Source organism: Idiotropiscis lumnitzeri, chromosome 1, assembly GCF_059441095.1.
Source record: "Idiotropiscis lumnitzeri isolate Australia: NSW breed Sydney's pygmy pipehorse chromosome 1, RoL_Ilum_1.0, whole genome shotgun sequence".
Taxonomy (NCBI): domain Eukaryota; kingdom Metazoa; phylum Chordata; class Actinopteri; order Syngnathiformes; family Syngnathidae; genus Idiotropiscis; species Idiotropiscis lumnitzeri.
Genome location: NC_142391.1, coordinates 4,824,799 through 4,843,491, shown reverse-complemented (window position 1 = coordinate 4,843,491; position 18,693 = coordinate 4,824,799). Strand labels below are relative to the sequence as shown.

Genomic DNA, 18,693 nt, shown 5'->3' with positions numbered 1-18,693 from the left:
CCATCACAGAATTGTGTGATAAATGATTGTTTAGAGACATTTTACTCGAACATATCCGAATCTTCAGATAATGGTATACATATATTCGGTCTAAAGTCTTCCATGAAAGCAGAATTATACCTTTGTGTTCAATCAAAATAAAACACTGACAAATATTTTTTTTTTTTATAACGATTTTGCGGATTTTCTGACATTGCGGTTCAAACCATGAACTGAAACAATCCATTGTCAGTTAATTTCCTGTTTTGCAATGTAAACGAATTAAATGTTTGTTTGAATCCAATTAATTGATGAATTGAACAAATCAAAAGATAAGTCTAGTGGCGTAATCGTTAGTGGCTGCCCTACTAATCAGAACGCCAAATGAGTTCTTGAAAATATTTGACAAAAATCATCAAGTAAAAATATTAGAAACTTTTTAAATCTGATTAAAATTGAACGAGCAAGTTACCAAACACCAAAAGTTTTTGAGAATGTTTTAAAAAAAAATCTAGCATCTATTTTCATAAAGATTTAAAAATTGAAGAAAAAACTTTTTTTTTCCTTTCAGGTATGAAAAAAAGCAGAATTGAAAAAAGTTAAGATCCAAGTAAAAATTTATTCTTCAGATAAAAAAGAAAATCACCTGAAAATTTTACCCATCAAATAAAAGGAATCAGTCAGACATTTTATTTACCGTATTAAAGTATCAAATCAAGGCCATGTTTGTTCTGTCACTTGGCTGCGATCAATTGTGCGTCTCAAAATGGAGGTAGAGAGAAAAAAAAAAAAAAATCCTCAATTGGGCCGTGCGTCCCGCCAGTATCGCGCGTAGGCCTCTCGAAACATGTCCCCACATGCCACCTGAGCTTTGAGCTTGGAGCAGACCAAGAAGGAGCCGCCCATCTTGCGGTGCAGCGAGTACGTCTCCTCGGGTGGCGGCGTGAGGCGTTCGTGAAGCATCACCGGGATGAGGCGGTGGATGCGCTCCGTGGTGCTCTGAGTGCCGAAGTCGAACGGCCGCGTCGACGAGAAGGCCTCGCCCAGGATCATCACGGCGTCCACGTGGGCGTTTTCCATTGCCTTCCAGACGATAGTTGTTAGAAATACCAATTGCCCCTCTTTATATACATACATACATACATATATATATATATATATATATTTTTTTTTTAATTAATTTTTTTTTTTTGCAAGCTACCTTGGATTCAAATCCGGTGAGGAACTTCATGTCTCTGGATCGCCGCAGGACCTCCTCTCTGTTTTGATGCGCGGCTGCGTTGATAACCTACAAAAATCAGAATGATCATCGGGATCCTGATTATCACCTGTCAAGTGGAAAACTTTGCTCCCCTCTAAAAGGGACTCACATGCCCCAACATCTCTTCATAAAATTAAGTATTTAATTAGTTTTTTTTTTCTTGAGGACATTGTTATTCAGATGATTTTTTTCGCCCCTCAATAAAACCGACAAATATTTTTGGTATGTGGGAAAAAAGTAAAATAAATGGTCATGTGTACATTTTTGAGACAGTTTAGATTTTTCCGCTCCCCTCAACCCTACTTTCATCAGAAAAAAAAAAAAATGCGCTGTTGACATAAAATGTCATGTTTAGGAATCCTAACAAAGCATGCTTTTTTAATTAATTAATTTATTTATTTATTTTTTAAATGAGAATGGACCAAGAACAGCCTTGGTCAAGTCTGGTTTGGTCATTGAACAGGGAAATTTAATTTATTTCTTTTTTCCATCTCGAGGAAAAAATTTTTTTCCCGACAAACATTTAAAAAAAAATATATATATGATCGCCCAAAAATTGTCTCGCTATTTCTGGGGGTATAACGTAAATGAATATCTACAAGACAAGTATATTTTTATTGTTTAGTTTTTCTTTCTGCCAATCAGAAATCTGATTTGATTTTAAATTAAAATAACATTTGTGAGAAGACAAATATTTCTTTTTGAGTTAAAAAAAAAGACTAATAAATTTATTTTTCTGAGCATTTATTAGGAACAAACCAAAACTTTGGAAGGGAAAAAAGACTAAACTAATGCTCATTAATCAAAACAAAGCTGCTTTACATATTAACAAACTGGCATGAAGTGTTCTCACCTCAATGTAGATGTCCGTGAAACTTTTGTCAAATTCCCGCGTGGCTCCGAAGTCCAACAACGCCACCTGTCGACACATTTTTCATTTTAAAAAAAAACACACAAAATGACCCAAATTGAAATGGAATTAAGTCAAAGTCAAGCGGACCTTGTGTGTTTGTGGGTCATAGAAGAAGTTGGACCAATTGGGATCCGTCTGCATGAAGCGGAACTCAAAAAGTTCCCTCAGGCACAAAATGAGGATTTGCTCACAGATCTGCAAGAGAAACAAGATGCTTTGAACACACTTTTTTTTTCTTTAGATTATAATTATTATTGTATGGCCCAATCGATGATCTGCATGACCTGCATGACCTTTAAACTGAGCGTCCTGACTATTCAGAAACGGCTTTTCAATGTTATTTGAGCAACACGGATTTTTGTTTACACCACGAGGGATTATATCACAGCCGCTGTGAAACATATTTGACTTAAATCCGCGCAGCTGCAGAGAACTTCTGTGAGCTTTCCGTGGATACAAGACATGATGTCGTCGTGCTTGTTTTGCATGCGGTGGCAAGCCAATTCGTCTCGTTGATTTTTTTGGCACTTCTGTGACGGGGGCTGTCGTTACCCCCTTTCACTAAATTAAAAGCGTTATGGTAAGAAATTCACATCAACTGTAACTGGGATGCGCTCTTTATTTTTCTGTGTCTGAATGATTTCCACACAGGTAATGCTTTTTGGGATTTAGCTCAAAACACGACTGCTCAACTTCCAATCGTTTTTTTGTGCTGGAGGGTCAGATATTCTTTGTCCTCTTCAAAGAACTGCAAGTATACATTGTCATCTGTCCTACACTGCCCCCAAGTGGCCAAGGCCGACACATGAGAATAGGCGTGGGCAAACTACGGCCCGGGGGCCACATGCGGCCCATTAAACGTTTTAATCTGGCCCGCCAAACTTGAAAAAATTAAATAAATGAACCTTGTTCATGTTTTATTTTCTAAATACTGTGGTTTTTCAAAGACCTATATATTTTTGTAATGCTTTTATCCACTTTCATTTCAAATTAAATGTATTTTTTTTCTCCGATGAAGTGAGGTTACCGAAACACTTCATCCATCCATCCATCTGTCAAATTTTAGAACCCATTGTGGCCCGCCAATCAAAAAGTTTGCCCACCTCTGCATGAAATGTAGCAGCACAACTGACGCGGTGACAAATTTTTCAATTCTAATTATGACTGCACGTTTTTTGTTTGTTATTTTTTTGAGTACATTATACATTACGAATTTTTCTCATTAAAAGTGGTTTTTTCCATTCATTTCAATGACGAAAGATGGTGGGAAAAAAATGCATGGTTACCTCGTTCCTGAGTTCCTGTGGCAGCTCGGTGGCGCGGTCCAGGGGGAAGCCGCTAACCAGCGTGGTGGTGAGCACACGACGGCCGCTTAGCTCGGCAATTACGTCGGGCACGTAGAAGAATGGGTGGTCCTTTAGCAACTCTCTTTGACACACACCAGAAAAGACAAACAAGTTTTGTTTGCAATCACATGGAAGCAGAACAAATTAAGATATGATACGATGATGTGTAGTAAGAGTAAAAAGTGGCCGAGCGACTCACTGGAATTTGGTGCAACATTTGGCCTCTTTGACATAATCGCATTCCAGCGCCAGCTCTCTGCTCATGACCTGGATCAGATGCTCAGGGAACAGACCTGCCGAGATGACACAAAAATACGTTCGGGGTTGTGCATTTTTATAAGTGGGGAAAAACTTGGATGAACAAACAGGAAATGCAAACATATATTAGGTATCAAATTTGAGATCAGTTTTAGATGAAAGTTTTTTTTTCAGTATTTAAAATAGGGGAAGAAAAAAAAATGTCACCCTTCTCAGGTACCTTCTGGCAGCGCGTTGCTTAAACTCAGTGCCGTCATGATGTTGTTCACGTCGCTGCTGATACTTTTGGACACGCCAGGATACTGCAAAAAAAAAAAAAAAAAAAGATATACAATATCATACGGCTTAATTTATATCGCACATTTCATATGATTTTGTCACCTGTTATGTCATTCATATTTTTTCTTAACCACATCAAACCGGGTTGTTGACCGCTAATCGAAAATTTTAGAAATCACACCAAACTTAATATACAAATAAAATCGATTTTGAAATTCCATTTAAAAAAATAAAAATAAAACAGGAAAACGCAACATAAGGAAGCCATATTTAGGCTGTTTGAGTTTTTTTTTCAAAATTTAGAGTCTTTTTAAATCCAACACACACACAAACATGTTTTTCAGATAGAGGTCAATTAAAAAAAAAAACTTGATAATCTAATGTAAAAAAAAAAATAAAAAATTTAAAATATCCGAGAAACCATAAATTCGTGTTGTCAGACCGACACAAAGACAAGACTCAAACTTGTATTAGATTAAAAATGTAGTTTTGTGGAAGGCTTTGTAGTACCTGAACCTTCATGGCGACGTCTCTGCCGTCTTTCAGCTTGGCCAGATGCACTTGACCGATGGAGGCGGCGGCAAACGGCTTCTCCTCAAAGTATTCCAACCTCTCCCGCCAGTCGGGGCCCAGATCGCCGCTGATCACCTTCTGTCGACAACAACAAGGCACCCGGTGTCACAAATGACCCGCAAATTCCATACTGCTAAATTTACCATCATCTGTTTGGTGGGCATGAAGTCGGCGCTCTGTCGAACCCGCTCGAAGATTTTGACCAGCTGAGGGTTGATGAAGGCGTCATCTACAAACGAAATGTGCATGTTTAATTTAACATTTTGGCTTGGAACGCCCTCACGTATTCAAAATAATGATAGAAATTATTTGGTTTGAGCAACAGGAAATTTGGTAGGCAGGTGTGCCATGTGCCCACAACAAAAAAAAAAAAGTCCCAGTAAGTTTGCCATTTTAGTTTAAAATGGGCATTTTTAGCTCGCTAGAATTTTATTTTATTTTTTTTTATTTCTGCCCCCAAAGCCAGTTTCTTTTGGCCATGTGAAATTTGGTCGGCGGTCGGAGACCCACAAAAAAAAAAAGTCTCAACAGGTCATGACTGAAAATATACAGCAAGTCTGCCATTTTGATTTGGCTCGGTAGGACGCAAAAGTTCGCCCGCAAAGCCATTTTTTTTAACAACATGAAATTTGGTTGACATGTCTATCATGTGCAGAGCCACAAAAAAAAAAAAGTCTTAAGAGGGAATGCGTGAAAAGACACGGATGCCTGCCATTTCGATTTGAAGTGGACCATTTTACACTTTGCACTTAATTGTGAGCAGACTAATTTCAGAAAATGACATTTAAGCTCCGTTTAGTCCGACGAGTCGCCCATTTGATTTGATTGTTGAGTTATTCGGCACCTCATCAAAGTTGATTCACGCTTACAGCTCTGACATTTTGTCACGACGTATTCAGTTGCCCACCTTGAATGCTGAGCATTTGTCCTAATTTGAGTGCAGCACCTCGAACTTTGCACAGCGTCCGCACAATTCTCTCGGCATTGGCTTCAGACAGGAAAGCGTTGGAGTCCAGGACAGACTTTTTATTGCCTGCGAGAAAGAGAGAAAAAAAAATGCATGAACATTTAGTAAGTTAGCAACTAACTAATGACAAGGACTTGAAATTCAACCTCCAAAGCCAGTTTCATTCAAAAACATGAGATTGAGAAGACAAAGTCTCAAGAACTTTCGAGTTAAAAAAAAAAACAAAACAAAAAAAAAAAAACACTGAATGTTTATCTTTTTTTAAAAGAATTTTTGGTGTTTAAAAACTCGCCTTAAAATATAAAACTCTAGTATATCACCTTTCCAACAAATAGTCCCTTTCCACTTGAATCCAGCATTTTATATTTACTTATTATAAAAATGTGAATAAATGTTTCCTATAAGTTAAGTTTAGAGGCTTAATTACAGCTTATGAAAGCACTCAGTGGTTGTCATATTGATGTCATATTATATTCCAGTTTTAAGTTTTACGTCGGAGGTTTTTATCCAATGAGAATTCAGCTAGCTCCTGTTGCCAGGCAGATTTTATGATACCAGTTGCACGCACTATTCAACCTTCAGATTCGGTCGTCTGTTCTGTGTTTCAAGGGGGCTTTGACAGTTGATAGACACTTGCGATAGCCAATCAGATCACCAGTTTGTTGCAGTCAGGCCTACTCGCTGGTTTTACGCTAAAGGTGATGAATGCGTTTTACTCACTCGTGAGTGGGCAGCGCTATGCGGAATCAACACACCTGGAAGTCGTAACTGCCGACGGTTCGAAAATCTAAAATATATTCTTGCTTTTTTTTTTTAAACCCCAATGACCGAAGGAAGAAACTCATACAATCCATAAAACATCGATATACGTTTTCAAAAATGTAGTCCCCGCCTCCCAAAGACGTATTTATACGTCTTTGCCTTTTTTTTTTTTGCGTCACAGCTCCGTGTTTTTATAGCATTTGAACACAATATTCCGTTGGGTCAAAATCCAGAAAAACGCTGGAATTGATGGGTTTCCTCTTAGTGAACATTTCTGGGATTAAATGAGTTAATTGCAGATACACTTGCGAGACCATTTTCAAGACGGACCTTTCAAGAGAAGCTAGGTCATCCAACACTCTGTACCGTGCAAGTGTGTGTCCATTATTTCTCAAGCCGTGGTGTCATAAATTATGGTAATATGAGTTGGGTTTTTTTCAAGTGGGACTAAGTAGGACTTCACTGAAGGCCTACGTGTGAAATGCACGGCCCGCTACTGAAAGGAGTAATGCAGGAATAATTGCAGTATTTAAACATTTAATCAGCCACTAAAATGAGTCCTTTTTCTACCTTGTTGTTGTTGAGGTTTGAACGTTTTCTTGGCCACTTCAGCAATCGCACCGATTCCAAGTCCCACAGCCAGGCCTGCCAAAACAGCAAAGAATATAAAAGCAGTCTAAATTTAAAGCCACGAAGTGTTATGACAAACACATACTCCTGCTAAATATATATAAAAATCTCATTTGTATAGAAATATTTTCCCTGTTCAAGTATATGCGTCAGATTTTCCGACAAAAATCCACATGCCGCCTTTACATGAGGCGCCTCGGTCCCCACTGGAAAACGGAGATGGTTTTGAATATAAAATGGAGCTTTGCTACCCTCTGCTGGTGTTTTTGCCTCGTCACGACACTTTCAATTCAATTCAACTAAAATTGAAAAAGCATTTTCACGAACAAAATATCAAATTAAAATGACATACTTCCAAAACTCATCAGGCGTCCAATCCGAGTAACGGGCACTTTCCTCTCGCGCGCGTTCTTACAGAGCTGAAATGCAAAGGAAAAGAAAACGGAGCAATATGCTTAGAAAAAATACACATATAAACTTCTATAAAACAAAAGTCGATGCCTACCACTTGCTTGTAGGGCTTGAGGTGAGAACTCTTGGCGGCCCTCGCTTTGTCCATGTCCTCCTCCGTCAGTCTCCCTACAGATGAGTTGTCCTGGGTCAGCATCCTGCAGGGGCCGCACATCAAGCGCCACTTGGCCCGCTTGGTACCGCTTCTACAGGTCTTGACCGCATTATTCGGCCTGCCAGCGAGGGAAGAGTAGCCGCGGAATTCCTGCCGTTTGCTCAGCGTGTCCTTCAAACGGAGAAAATATCACTATTTAAAAAAGTAAAAATAATTTGTGACATCTAGTGGTGAGGAGGAACACTGCAAGAGAATATTTTTTTTTTCTATTGCGTCATCTCAAATAAATGACTGATGCTATTTCAATGCATTTATCTTATATATTCCATCAGACATTAAAAATCATGCTTGAAAGAAAAATATATTTGCACGTCGACTTCTGAATTTGCTTTATGTTGGTAACAACAACTTGGGTTACAAGGGAGCTTCAGATACAGCGACTTCAGGGCTGGGCGATTATGGAAAAAATAATCATGATTAATTTGAAGAATGTTGAAATTCGATTTAATAAACACAATTATTTACAATAAATATTCTTACCTTGATTCAAAATCGATGCTGCTAAAAAGGTGAAATGAGACCTGCCAAACGTATTGTTTCAGCACACACCATGAAATTATTCTTTTTTTTGTACATTGGCTGTCAAATTTAGCATTTTATCATTAATTTAATTCTTTTGACGTACACACATTTTTGTGTAGCAGTGCCAGACGTGCTAAAAAAAATCTCTGTACATTTTTTTTCCTTTCAATGAAACTGGGGGGGGAAAAAACAACCTAAAAGTCACAAAGTATTCGTAAAATCTCTTTAAAGGGGGAAAGTAGTAATTATGTCATAATTTCTGCAACTGGCAGCAGCTGGCCGTAGCTCACCGTTGTCCTTGCGGAGGACCCGTCAGCAGGAGAACTCACCCGCAAACATCCGGGATGGAAGCTCCCTCCGCCGGCCAAGCATCCCGCAGTAGCCCGGCCCACCTGGATGATCCAGGCCAGACCCGTACGCACCAGCGCGTCACCCGTCATGGTACCCGTCCGCGACTCACACCTGGAGCACTCCGAAGTTAACCAGCAAGTTGTAAAAACTTTCATTAATAACGTGATGATTAAATAGAGTCGAAAACTCCTCACCAATGTTGAGCGCTTCACCTTCATTTGACTCGACGCAGCGTCAAGTCGTCAACGCGCCGTCGCCCACTCGTCCCCAAGGACGACACTTTTCTAGCCGAGAAAGCGGCCAGACCCCCGGGGTGGGTGTTGAGCAGTGGGCGGGGGATTCCAATTGAGCTAAAGTTCAACCATGGTGAGCAGTGGCCGAGCGGAGAGGAAACTGCCGCCAGCGGTGGGCTACGTGACGATCGACGTGTCCGGAGGAAGGGGCGGTCCCTGAAGTGGACACGCGTGATGCGTTCAAGACGTGCTCGGAACTGCAGAAAAGCTGCTTCCGCTTTTGGGTTGTATATTAAATCATAAATATTTCAAACTACTGTACGTTTCTGCTATTTTACGTGTTTTTTTAATAGATTAACTGTTAATTCAACGTTTATTATTTTTTAGGATGATCGCAGATGAACTAATGTTTTCAAAATAAAAAATGCAAAACGTTGACTTTTGCAATAAAAAATGTTAGCGTGACGTTAATGCTGGACCAACATAATATTTAAAGATATTTATTATTTATAACTGATTGTTATTCAAGTACAAACAACAACAAAACTAAGAATTTTAAAAAATAAACCAAGAAGTTTTCCATGAAAAATGGGGGTTGGCTCCGAAAACAAAACAAAAATAAATAATAAATGATAATAATAAAAAAAAAAAAACTTCTGCAAATAGCTGAATCCACAGGCGCAGTGGAGAACTGCATATCTTGTACATTCGCAAATTAAAAAAAAAAATTCAATACTTAAAATAAAATATAAAAATATTTGTTATATTTTTGGGAGGTTGTTTTTTCCTAATTTTTCATGGGAAACACGTGGAATATTTATAAGGGTATTTTGAACAATTTGGGGTTGAAAAAAAATGTACATTTCAATGCTCAATTATATGTAGATATAGTCACATGGGTCAACTGTATCCGTGTTGACCATCATATTTTTAGATATTGCATTCTGGATGATCTTTTTTTGTGTACTGTTCTTAATAAACTCTCTAATCCTCCAAATCAAATAGCACCAAAGCTCCTTTCAACAGATACATGCAATTCATTTGCCTGCTGCTTTAGTGAAAAAAGTACAATCCATCAGGTCAAACATCGGCACAAATCAGCAAAATCACAAACGTATACAACCCCTAAAATAACTCCATGTCAAAATTTGATACAGTTGTCCAAAAAAAACTGTAGAGGAAACGGTTAAGCCGCTGAAACCATCCACTCGCTGCCTTGACTCAATACCATCTGACTTTTTCCAAAACTATTGTGCAATCTGTGCTGAGTAACAGCAAATAATCAACTGCTCACTTCAGTTAGGCCATTTTCCCAAAACTCCTGTCAAGCCACTTCTTAAAAAATAAACAACATAAAGATATTGAGCAAATGATAGACCCATCTCAAATCTCCCTTTTGGAATCAAGATTGTCAAGAAGGTGGCTTTTAAAGTAATCCACTCGGCAGTTTCTTGAACTCAAATTGTCGAATATCAACGCCAATGTTGGTTGATAAAAGAAATAAAGTGCAATTTTTTTTTTTTTTTTTACTTGGCTACTTTTTATTTCTTTGCTTTTCATAAAAAAAAATCTAACTCCTGTGTGTGTGAATAAATTTTAAATGTTGTACTTTTAACAATGTAAAAAGCACATCGCGTTAACTTGACCCTGGTAAAAAATAAATAAAAATAAATAAATAAATAAACCCAATAGCACAATGTTATTTGCCAAAAATGGGTTTAATTGCCTGATTATCCGGTATCACAATTTGATGGCCGACTTTAACTTGGGAAAAAGTCGGAGTGCGTTGCTCGTGGTCACCCGCATCACCTCCTCTGTCGACACTCCTTTCACGACGCCGATGTACTCGGCCGCAACGACGATGTTCTTGGGCTCGTTCCTCACCTGCGTGTCAAAGAAGATGGCACAAAAACTGGAAATGGATATGCTCTCTTATTTAACCTCTTTGGATTTTTCTGCTGTGTTCAATGAATGTGAATCAAACTCGACCTGCTTCTCTGGGCCGAGTGCGGGTGAGTCGGTTTCCAAGCACATGTTCTCCAGCGGCAACTGTTTCACTAGTTTCTGCTTCTTGGTGGACACAGAGGAAGAAGAGAATAAATTAGTTTGGAGCTGCGGCGGCAAGAAAAGTCAGCAGCCAACAAATTATGCATGTGTCAAACGTTTACACAGTTCTGAGTAAGTGTTGGACGACCTAGCTTTTCTTGAAAGGTTTGTCTTGAAAATGGCAAGTGTATCTGCAATTAAATTCACATTTTTCCCTCCTTCGGCCATTTTGGTTTAAAAAAAAAAAAAAGTAAGATTTTATTTAAGATTTTCGAACGTTCGCCAATTACCACATTCTGGTGTGCTGATTTCACAAAACGCTACCAACCCCCCCAAGCGAATATCCAATCACAAAACGCGTTCATCACCTTCAATGTAAGGCCAGTAAGAAGGCCTTACGGTCATCAACTCGTGATCTGATTGGCTATCGCAACTGTCTATAAAGCTCCCTTGAGACACAGAACAAACGCCTGCACGATTTTATCTGAAGGCTTCGGACGAATAGTGCGTGCGCCTGGTGTTGTGAAATCTGCCTGGCAACACGAGCTCGCTGAATTCTGATTGGATGAAAACTCTAACCTAAAAATTCAACTCTAGGATATAATATGACATCAATGTGAAGAATATGATCATGATTTCTTGAAGGCCTTGACCGCCCGCCACCGATAATACGCAAATGAGCGGATATGATACATCCAGGCAACACCAAAACTAGTCAGCTGCATAAATCCTATCAGACCATATCCAAGCAGCTTTATGCTCCGATACACATATTATTCCGAAATTTAAAATCCACGGGACTGTAACCTACCTCCCTAGCCAGAATAAGAAAAATCGATGACGAATTGAAGAGAAAATAAATATAAATGGTAACAAAGTAGCCCTGAACAACCTCTGAGAAAATTAAAGGTGAACAAACTCGAGGGTCAAAGTGGACTTTGTGGGAGACCACCAAGAAGGACATCACCGTTGAAAATAAATCCTAACAAAAGCGAGACTGGAATTTGCCAAATGAACAATCTTTAAATAAGCAGTTGGGAAATGAAATAAAGAGCAGAAGTGGAGCGGCAATTGTGAGCAGCAGCAAGTTGACGCAGCGTTCAATGTGAAGCAATCGGCCCTCCAAAGGATCATGAAGGGTTGCTCCTTTTGCTCACGTCGTAATCTGACCGTTGATTAGTTTATCAAAAAGCACACACACACACACACACACACACACGCGCACACACTACATAGATTACAGCCGAAACTCGAAATGTCGACACGGTTTGCGAGTGAGTAAAACGGCCTGTTCCGAAAAGTGCGAGGAAACTTCCCCGAAATGATCCATTTCCTTTCTTATCTGATTGAAGACGGACTTTGTTGACATGGACTCATTACAGCACGTTCGCGAAGACAAATTTCACTTTCAGGCCACTTCATTCGGGACATGAGATGACGCAGGTGTACCTAATGATGTGTCCAGTCAGTGTATTGGCACGCACCTGCTCGCTGCGTACGATGGACGGCGGGATGGAGAAGAAGTATCCCGCCTGTACCCCCTCCATGGCCACTGACGACCTCCCGTCAAAAGCGTGAAGGAGAACTTTGTCCGCACCTGCAGAAAAGAAACAGCACAGGCTGCTTTAATTATTCTTCTTACTGCTTATTAGGAACGGAACTTATGAAGGGATAAAATGACTCCACTTGAATTCCTATTATTTTCAAGCAGCGTGTATAGATCATATACTTACTTAATATACGCGCGACTGCCATCTTTAAGGCAGTAATGGGGTACAAGTTGAACCTCTAAAGACATACAATGCATCTGTCGTAATTACTGTCTCTATCCGACGTGTAATAACACATTTAGAACACAACTGCCATATTTAAGGTGGTAATACTGCACAGAAAAACCTCTGAAATCATATAATAAAGCTGCTTTAATTATTGAATACACACCATTGGCGTTATTGAGGTTTGAAATGTCAAACAATACACTTGCTTTAATTCTTATACTTTCTAAGCGGTGTGTTATTTACCATTAAAACACATCTAAGATGGTAATACATGACAGTGGAAATTTTAAGTTGTACAATGCATCTACTTTGATTATTCAAATTTTTCTCATTGACTTTTTGAACTATACGCAGGAAAAATTTGACTTGACTTAAAGTTTATTTTTTTATGTGCCATTGTAACAGTGGTTTACTTTTTTGCATGTGCATGTTGTCAAAATTGATAAAATGTGACTTAATACATACTGAATACCTGTACAATTAATAAAGAGTGGAGAAAAATGTTTCAGAGATGTGAAAAAAAATTACATATGGATATGCACATACAAAAAGTAACGTAAGATGTCACCTTGCTCTTTCAGAAGCTGGATAGTAGGTCTCCCTGCCGAACGTGAGTGAACATTCCTAATAAAAAAACGCGCATTTGATTAGACAATAAAACAACATTTTGATGCACTTGAACATGTCTTTTGACACTGACTCACAGAGGGAGGTCCAGCTCTTTTGCCAAACGCACCTGGCGAATCAGAACTTGCCTTTGGCTCTCCTTGTCTGACTCGCTGCTCACATACCTGGGTGTAAAATCCAAACCGACCTAGGATGCCGCACAGGAAAACAAATCCTGTCAGAAATAAAATAAAGCCTTCGTGTTCACAATAATCTGCAAAGTCTACAACCTCTCCAATGGCCACGAGATGGTCTTTGTATTTGTCAATGAGGGCAAGAGCAACATCCAGGTCCTGCAGACAAGAAAAAGTGTTGCACAGTTGGCGCAAAGCAGTGACATTTTCCAAGTAAGTTTGGATTTATCTTGCATTCTTACCTGTAGAGTAGCACTTCTGTGTTGGTCTGAGGATACTTCCTGAACAGGGTGGACTCCCAGGCAGGGCAACACAAACCCTGGGAATCTAAAAATGAAGACATAAGTTAGCGATATAAAAACAGAAAAAGAGAAATTGTATAAAGTTACCGCTGTGACAAGGCAATGATCTTGTCAAATTCGCCTGCATGCTCGGCTACGGCCAACAATGCCAAAAGTCCAGCCTGGCAATTAAAAACAACAACACGCATGTTTCATCGTGGACACAAATAACGATCCAAGAGAATTCAAGGAGAAATTAACCAACCCGTTTGGAGTCTTCAATAACCGTGTCTATGTCCTAAAAGATAAACGTGACATTTTAAGACAGATACATGAGCAAAACCTTCGGGAACTGTGATTAATACCTCGTCAAAATCTCCCGCGGAGATGTGACAGTGGCAGTCGAGGAAACCACGCATGGTGGAATCAAAACATCCGGGATAGCACGCCCCAGTTCGCGTGCGCCAAATTCACGCGCACCAGATTTTCGACACGGAATCTCCCACAAGGCCGGCGCCGTCAGTTTCTCTGGGCAAAACAGTTTGTCCAACTCGATAAACTTAAAATGAAACGCACCCAATGTAAACGTCATCAACAAGGGCCGCTTTCATTTTTCTGTTTAAATGTTATCGTTCTAATTTCTCTTTTTTTTTTACATTGAATAGGTAACTAAGGAAAATTCTAAATAAATACAAAAAAATAGAAGTTTCAATAAAGACGTACTTAAATGTAGATTGTTGGCAGTTGCTCAAGGTGCCAAGTGTGTTTAAAAAAAACGATTCTAGTATACGCATGCGCCACACATTCACAACACTAGATTTGTGCATGGAGTCTCCCACAAGAATTTTATTAAGATATCATGCGCGCTATTAAATTAAAATCGTTTCCGCAAATTGTAATCTAGAATTCAAACGCGACCTGCGGTTACTTCATCGCCTAGGCCGCTTCTACTTCCTTATTTTCAACACAAGAAGTGGACCACTAAATGTTTTTTCTTAAATTTTCTGAAAATTATTTCAGTTTAGACAAAAATGGCGATTTTAACCGCTGCGTCTTTCCTCGTCTACCTGCTGTCCATCCGCGTCACCGCAGAGAAATACGAACCCAATTGGGAGTCTATCGACTCCAGACCATTACCGGAGTGGTACGACCAGGCTAAGTTCGGCATCTTCATCCACTGGGGGGTTTTCTCCGTGCCCAGCTTCGGCAGCGAGTGGTTTTGGTGAGACTTCTTTTGCTTATTCTTTATAGTTAGACTGAAATTGAAATCTAATTCAAAAAGTAAAACTGCTCCCGCGTTTACGACAGAGAAGGAACAAGAAGCCGAGCAATACTGACACCTAGTGGCGTTTCCATTGTGTTGCAGGTGGTACTGGCAGGGCCAAAAGTTGCAGCCGTATGTGGCATTCATGAAGAAGAATTACCCGCCGGATTTTAAGTATCAAGACTTTGCACCTCACTTCACCGCAGAGTTCTTTGACGCCAAAGAATGGACGGACATCTTTGCTGCATCGGGAGCAAAGTACATCGTCCTGACCACAAAACACCACGAAGGTCTGCATAGTTTTTTTGAGTCATCAAAACGCCAAACACTGTCAGAAAAAATAAAACTAATACTAAAACTAAAAATTTAACTAAAGATTTTTTGAACCACGCCCCTCAAATTCATAAAATGACAACAAAAACTAAAAAAAAAATAAAAACATAACTCAAAACCAGACTATTATAACCCTGCGCTAAGGTAAAAAATGTAAAAATAATCCTGTGTTGATGCCGACCTGCTAAGCTTGCCAATATAAGATGTCAATAACCCCCAGGGTTCACACTGTGGGGCTCCGAGACCTCTTGGAACTGGAACGCGGTGGACTTGGGCCCCAAGCGTGACCTGGTGGCGGAAGTGGCGAGCGGCGTGCGCGCTCACAGCGACCTGCGTCTGGGCCTGTACCACTCACTTTTCGAGTGGTTTCATCCACTGTTCCTGCAGGATGCCGCCAACCGCTTCGCCACCAACCGCTTTGCCGTCACCAAGAGTCTGCCTGAACTTTACGAGCTGGTGCTGAGGTATAAGCCTGACGTGCTGTGGTCGGACGGCGACGGGGATGCACCGGACAAGTACTGGAACAGCACGGGATTCCTAGCCTGGCTCTACAATGATAGGTAAACATTATAGTCATCCGTTAATTTTTTTTAATGACGTAATTGGGTAGGTTATTGTGGTAAAAGCTAAAAGTGCATCCAAAAATATTTTCTTTTAAGTGAGAAAATATTAGAGCTCATCACAAAGCAGCAAAAATTGTCATCCTGCATTTTTTGTTTTTTTTGCAGATTATTTTTTTTAAACACATTACAACTTAAGCTATAATGACATTGAACATTTAAACCCCACTCCCCCAAAAAGACAACAGAAAAAATATTTGTATTGCAAGATTAAACAAATACTAAAGGCAGAAGTATTCATTCCCAAAAATAAAACGCGTTTACAATAAAATGACCACTTTGAGAGATTTATTGTATTTTCCCTCTCATTTCTAGACTAATTCAAAACATTCCAACTTAACTTTAAAATATAAAATAGGCTCTCAAATAACTGTATTTAGGTTGCAATTCTTTTGCGTACCACCAGAGGGAGCAAAGATACCACTATTAGTACTAGTACCACCCTTCGAGGATTGTTCTTCCAGTATTTTTTTTTTATTCATTTATTTTTTGCTTTTGTTTTTTGTATTTGCAGCCCAGTGCGGGACACGGTGGTGACAAACGACCGGTGGGGCTCAGGCTCCATCTGCAAACACGGCGGCTACTACACCTGCGCCGACCGCTACCAGCCGGGTCACCTGCTGCCGCACAAGTGGGAAAACTGCATGACCATCGACACCAAGTCGTGGGGCTACAGGCGCAACGCCCCGCTCGCCGACTACCTCGCCATCGAGGAGCTTGTGGCGGTGAATATGTCAAAAGATATCGCCAGAATTTTTCTTTGATGGAGATGACTAAAATGAGCCCAAAAGGGCAGCATTGAACCAGACTTCATGTGACTTTTTGGCATGGCTTTTTTTTATTTTACTTGTTTAATTTTTTACTCCTGACGACCTAATTTCATGTTGCTAAGGGAAAATGGTTTCTACATTGTACTTGTGATCTAAAATGGCAATTAGGGTTCCAAGCTAGGGTTTTAAGACACAATTCTACAAGGTGCTACTAAAATGGCTGCTTCAAACCAAAATGGAAAACTTTTTGTCTTTTTAGACATCATGTCTTGAGCTATTTTTGGATTTTTTTTTTTATAAGGGTCTATTTTTGATTGTCAATTGACTGTACTGTCGCCAAGGGAACCTTGTCGGTCTGAATTTTCAAGACATTTGGTCAAGATCTTAAAATGGTCGCTTTGCACTAATATGCATGTTTTTGGGGTTTGGCTTCTTCAGACTTTTTTTTTTTGTGGGGCACCTTATGATGGACACAACTACCACATTATTTTTTGCTAAGTCAAATTGCCATTGGGGGCTTAATTTTCAAAGTTGGTAACACTTTGCCAAAATCTGTAGATGTCGGAAATGAGCCTAAAATGGCCGCTTTGAAACCAAAATGGCGGACTTGCTGTGTGTCTTCTCAGGCATGCTTTCTTGATTTTTTTTGTGGTCTCTTCATTGTAGGCATACCTGCCAAATCTTATGTTGGTGAGGGTGAAATGAAACTGGGGGTGGAGTGGGGATTTTCCAATGCAGTAGCAGTTAGCCAAAAGCCATAGGCCAGTTTTTGTTTTCGGCCCCTTGGAAACGTACAAAATGGCCTCTGCTTAGACGACTGACCATTTACTGCGCCTTCCTCCAGACGTTGGTGGAGACCGTGTCCTGCGGCGGAAACCTGCTGATGAACGTGGGCCCCACGGCGGACGGGAGGATCGCGCCCATCTTCGAAGAGCGTCTGCGTCAGATCGGTCGATGGCTCGGGGTGAACGGCGAGGCGGTCTACAACAGCAGCGCCTGGCGGGCTCAGAAGGACGCCGTCACATCCGGCGTCTGGTACACGTGCAGACCGCGGCAGAACGCAGTCTTTGCCTTTTTCCTCACGTGGCCAGCTGATGGAATTTTACTCCTCGGCGAACCTGAGCTCACACCGGGACACACTCAGGTAAGCTTTATTAGGCACACCCCCATCATGCTAATGCTATATTGGGATATGTCGTCTTTTTTTTTGGGGGGGGGTTGTTTGTATCCAAAGTACTAGTGGTGGATAATAATAATTATTCAAGAAACTAAATTGCATCTCACCTGCTGGCCGTCGTGCCCACGCCGCCTCTTGCTGACTCATTAAGACGCCTTCTCGGATTCCGCTTGTAGTTTTCTGGGAAGCGGGGCCACTCGCATTGATTTTTGTTGTCGGTAATTCCATTTAAAAATGTGCTCTCTGCTTTTTTGTTCTGGCGGAAACAACAAAACAAGGTGGTGCTTTTGGGTCACGGGCCCGTGCAGTGGGAGCCCGCTTCTCCCCGCGGTCTCCGGGTCTTCCTACCTCAGCTGTCCATCAGCCAGATGCCATGCCAGTGGGCCTGGACCCTCAGACTGACAGGTGCCAAGTGAACAAGAAGACGCTGCCGCCACCTGATTTCGGAGACGCTGGACTGCTTCAATGAACTGAAACTGTTAGCAAGCAGCTGAAAATGCTGCTTGTTTTTTTTTTTTTACCTATTTAAATCAAATATGCAAATACAATTTTGTGCTAAGTAATGTCGAAAGTCTTTTTTTTTTCCCCAGAAAAGCCACACACAGTACGGTATACAATAAATATGACATTTTGTCGCAAATTACATGCGGCTTTGTCTCCAATTTTTTTTCCTCAAAAATAGACAACTTTATTCTTGTAATATTATGACTTTAAGCTTGTAAATATGAATCCTTGTCTTTTCTTCCCCTCAAAATGAAACCTTTTCTGAAAAAGTTTATTCTTGTCATATTATGACTTTAATACAGAAAATATGAAAACACAATTTTTCATGGAAAGTATATAGAAGGAAAAATATCTAAAACAAATATTGTTTCATGGTCTTGAAATAAATATTGTTTTATGCTCTTAAAACAAATATCTTGTA

The 18,693-nt window shown here is 40.1% G+C and overlaps 3 protein-coding genes across 7 annotated transcripts; 1 reads left to right on the top strand and 2 right to left on the bottom strand.

Moving 5' to 3' along the window:
• Window positions 1-641: 641 nt before the first annotated feature.
• coq8ab (coenzyme Q8A, genome duplicate b) lies at window positions 642-8,929 on the bottom strand. Of its 4 annotated transcripts, none has more exons than XM_088312193.1 (15): window positions 8,661-8,929; window positions 8,445-8,585; window positions 7,474-7,704; window positions 7,321-7,387; window positions 6,909-6,983; window positions 5,517-5,642; window positions 4,753-4,838; window positions 4,547-4,687; window positions 3,978-4,059; window positions 3,699-3,792; window positions 3,440-3,581; window positions 2,241-2,348; window positions 2,094-2,159; window positions 1,181-1,267; window positions 642-1,062 (listed from the first exon to the last, which is right to left on the bottom strand). In XM_088312193.1, the coding sequence occupies exons 1-15, from the start codon at window positions 8,682-8,684 to the stop codon at window positions 778-780; spliced, it is 1,755 nt and encodes a 584-aa protein (XP_088168319.1). In that variant the 5' UTR covers window positions 8,685-8,929; the 3' UTR covers window positions 642-777. The 4 variants fall into 4 exon arrangements, with proteins under 4 accessions (XP_088168319.1, XP_088168320.1, XP_088168323.1 ...); XM_088312194.1 differs by having other exon boundaries at window positions 8,679-8,929; XM_088312197.1 differs by having other exon boundaries at window positions 8,445-8,577; window positions 8,679-8,929.
• A 1,126-nt stretch (window positions 8,930-10,055) lies between these two features.
• tatdn3l (TatD DNase domain containing 3, like) lies at window positions 10,056-14,199 on the bottom strand. Of its 2 annotated transcripts, none has more exons than XM_088312192.1 (10): window positions 13,970-14,023; window positions 13,870-13,902; window positions 13,713-13,786; window positions 13,566-13,650; window positions 13,420-13,482; window positions 13,228-13,337; window positions 13,092-13,147; window positions 12,230-12,342; window positions 10,689-10,769; window positions 10,056-10,583 (listed from the first exon to the last, which is right to left on the bottom strand). In XM_088312192.1, the coding sequence occupies exons 1-10, from the start codon at window positions 14,021-14,023 to the stop codon at window positions 10,440-10,442; spliced, it is 813 nt and encodes a 270-aa protein (XP_088168318.1). In that variant the 3' UTR covers window positions 10,056-10,439. The 2 variants fall into 2 exon arrangements, with proteins under 2 accessions (XP_088168318.1, XP_088168317.1); XM_088312191.1 differs by having other exon boundaries at window positions 10,078-10,583; window positions 10,689-10,766; window positions 13,970-14,199.
• On the top strand, window positions 14,077-18,541 carry fuca2 (alpha-L-fucosidase 2). The gene is made up of 6 exons (XM_088312190.1): window positions 14,077-14,826; window positions 14,971-15,158; window positions 15,422-15,761; window positions 16,336-16,546; window positions 17,436-17,735; window positions 18,047-18,541. Exons 1-6 carry the CDS (start codon window positions 14,636-14,638, stop codon window positions 18,182-18,184), a joined length of 1,368 nt encoding a protein of 455 aa, XP_088168316.1. The 5' UTR covers window positions 14,077-14,635; the 3' UTR covers window positions 18,185-18,541.
• The last annotated feature ends 152 nt before the right edge of the window (window positions 18,542-18,693 follow it).

What these genes read in the sequence shown, in the direction of transcription:
- fuca2 (XM_088312190.1), top strand. Translation starts at nt 14,636, where the DNA reads ATGGCGATTTTAACCGCTGCGTCTTTCCTCGTCTACCTGCTGTCCATC. An exon ending in TTCGGCAGCGAGTGGTTTTG is followed by an intron (nt 14,827 to 14,970) that starts GTGAGACTTCTT and finishes ATTGTGTTGCAG; the next exon opens with GTGGTACTGGCAGGGCCAAA. An exon ending in GACCACAAAACACCACGAAG is followed by an intron (nt 15,159 to 15,421) that starts GTCTGCATAGTT and finishes AATAACCCCCAG; the next exon opens with GGTTCACACTGTGGGGCTCC.
- tatdn3l (XM_088312192.1), bottom strand. Translation starts at nt 14,023, where the DNA reads ATGCGTGGTTTCCTCGACTGCCACTGTCACATCTCCGCGGGAGATTTT. An exon ending in ATCTCGTGGCCATTGGAGAG is followed by an intron (nt 13,338 to 13,419) that starts GTTGTAGACTTT and finishes GCGGCATCCTAG; the next exon opens with GTCGGTTTGGATTTTACACC. An exon ending in CCAGCTTCTGAAAGAGCAAG is followed by an intron (nt 12,343 to 13,091) that starts GTGACATCTTAC and finishes TCTTTTCTGCAG; the next exon opens with GTGCGGACAAAGTTCTCCTT.
- coq8ab (XM_088312193.1), bottom strand. Translation starts at nt 8,684, where the DNA reads ATGAAGGTGAAGCGCTCAACATTG. An exon ending in TGCCCACCAAACAGATGATG is followed by an intron (nt 4,688 to 4,752) that starts GTAAATTTAGCA and finishes TGTTGTCGACAG; the next exon opens with AAGGTGATCAGCGGCGATCT. An exon ending in AAATGTTGCACCAAATTCCA is followed by an intron (nt 3,582 to 3,698) that starts GTGAGTCGCTCG and finishes TGTGTGTCAAAG; the next exon opens with AGAGTTGCTAAAGGACCACC.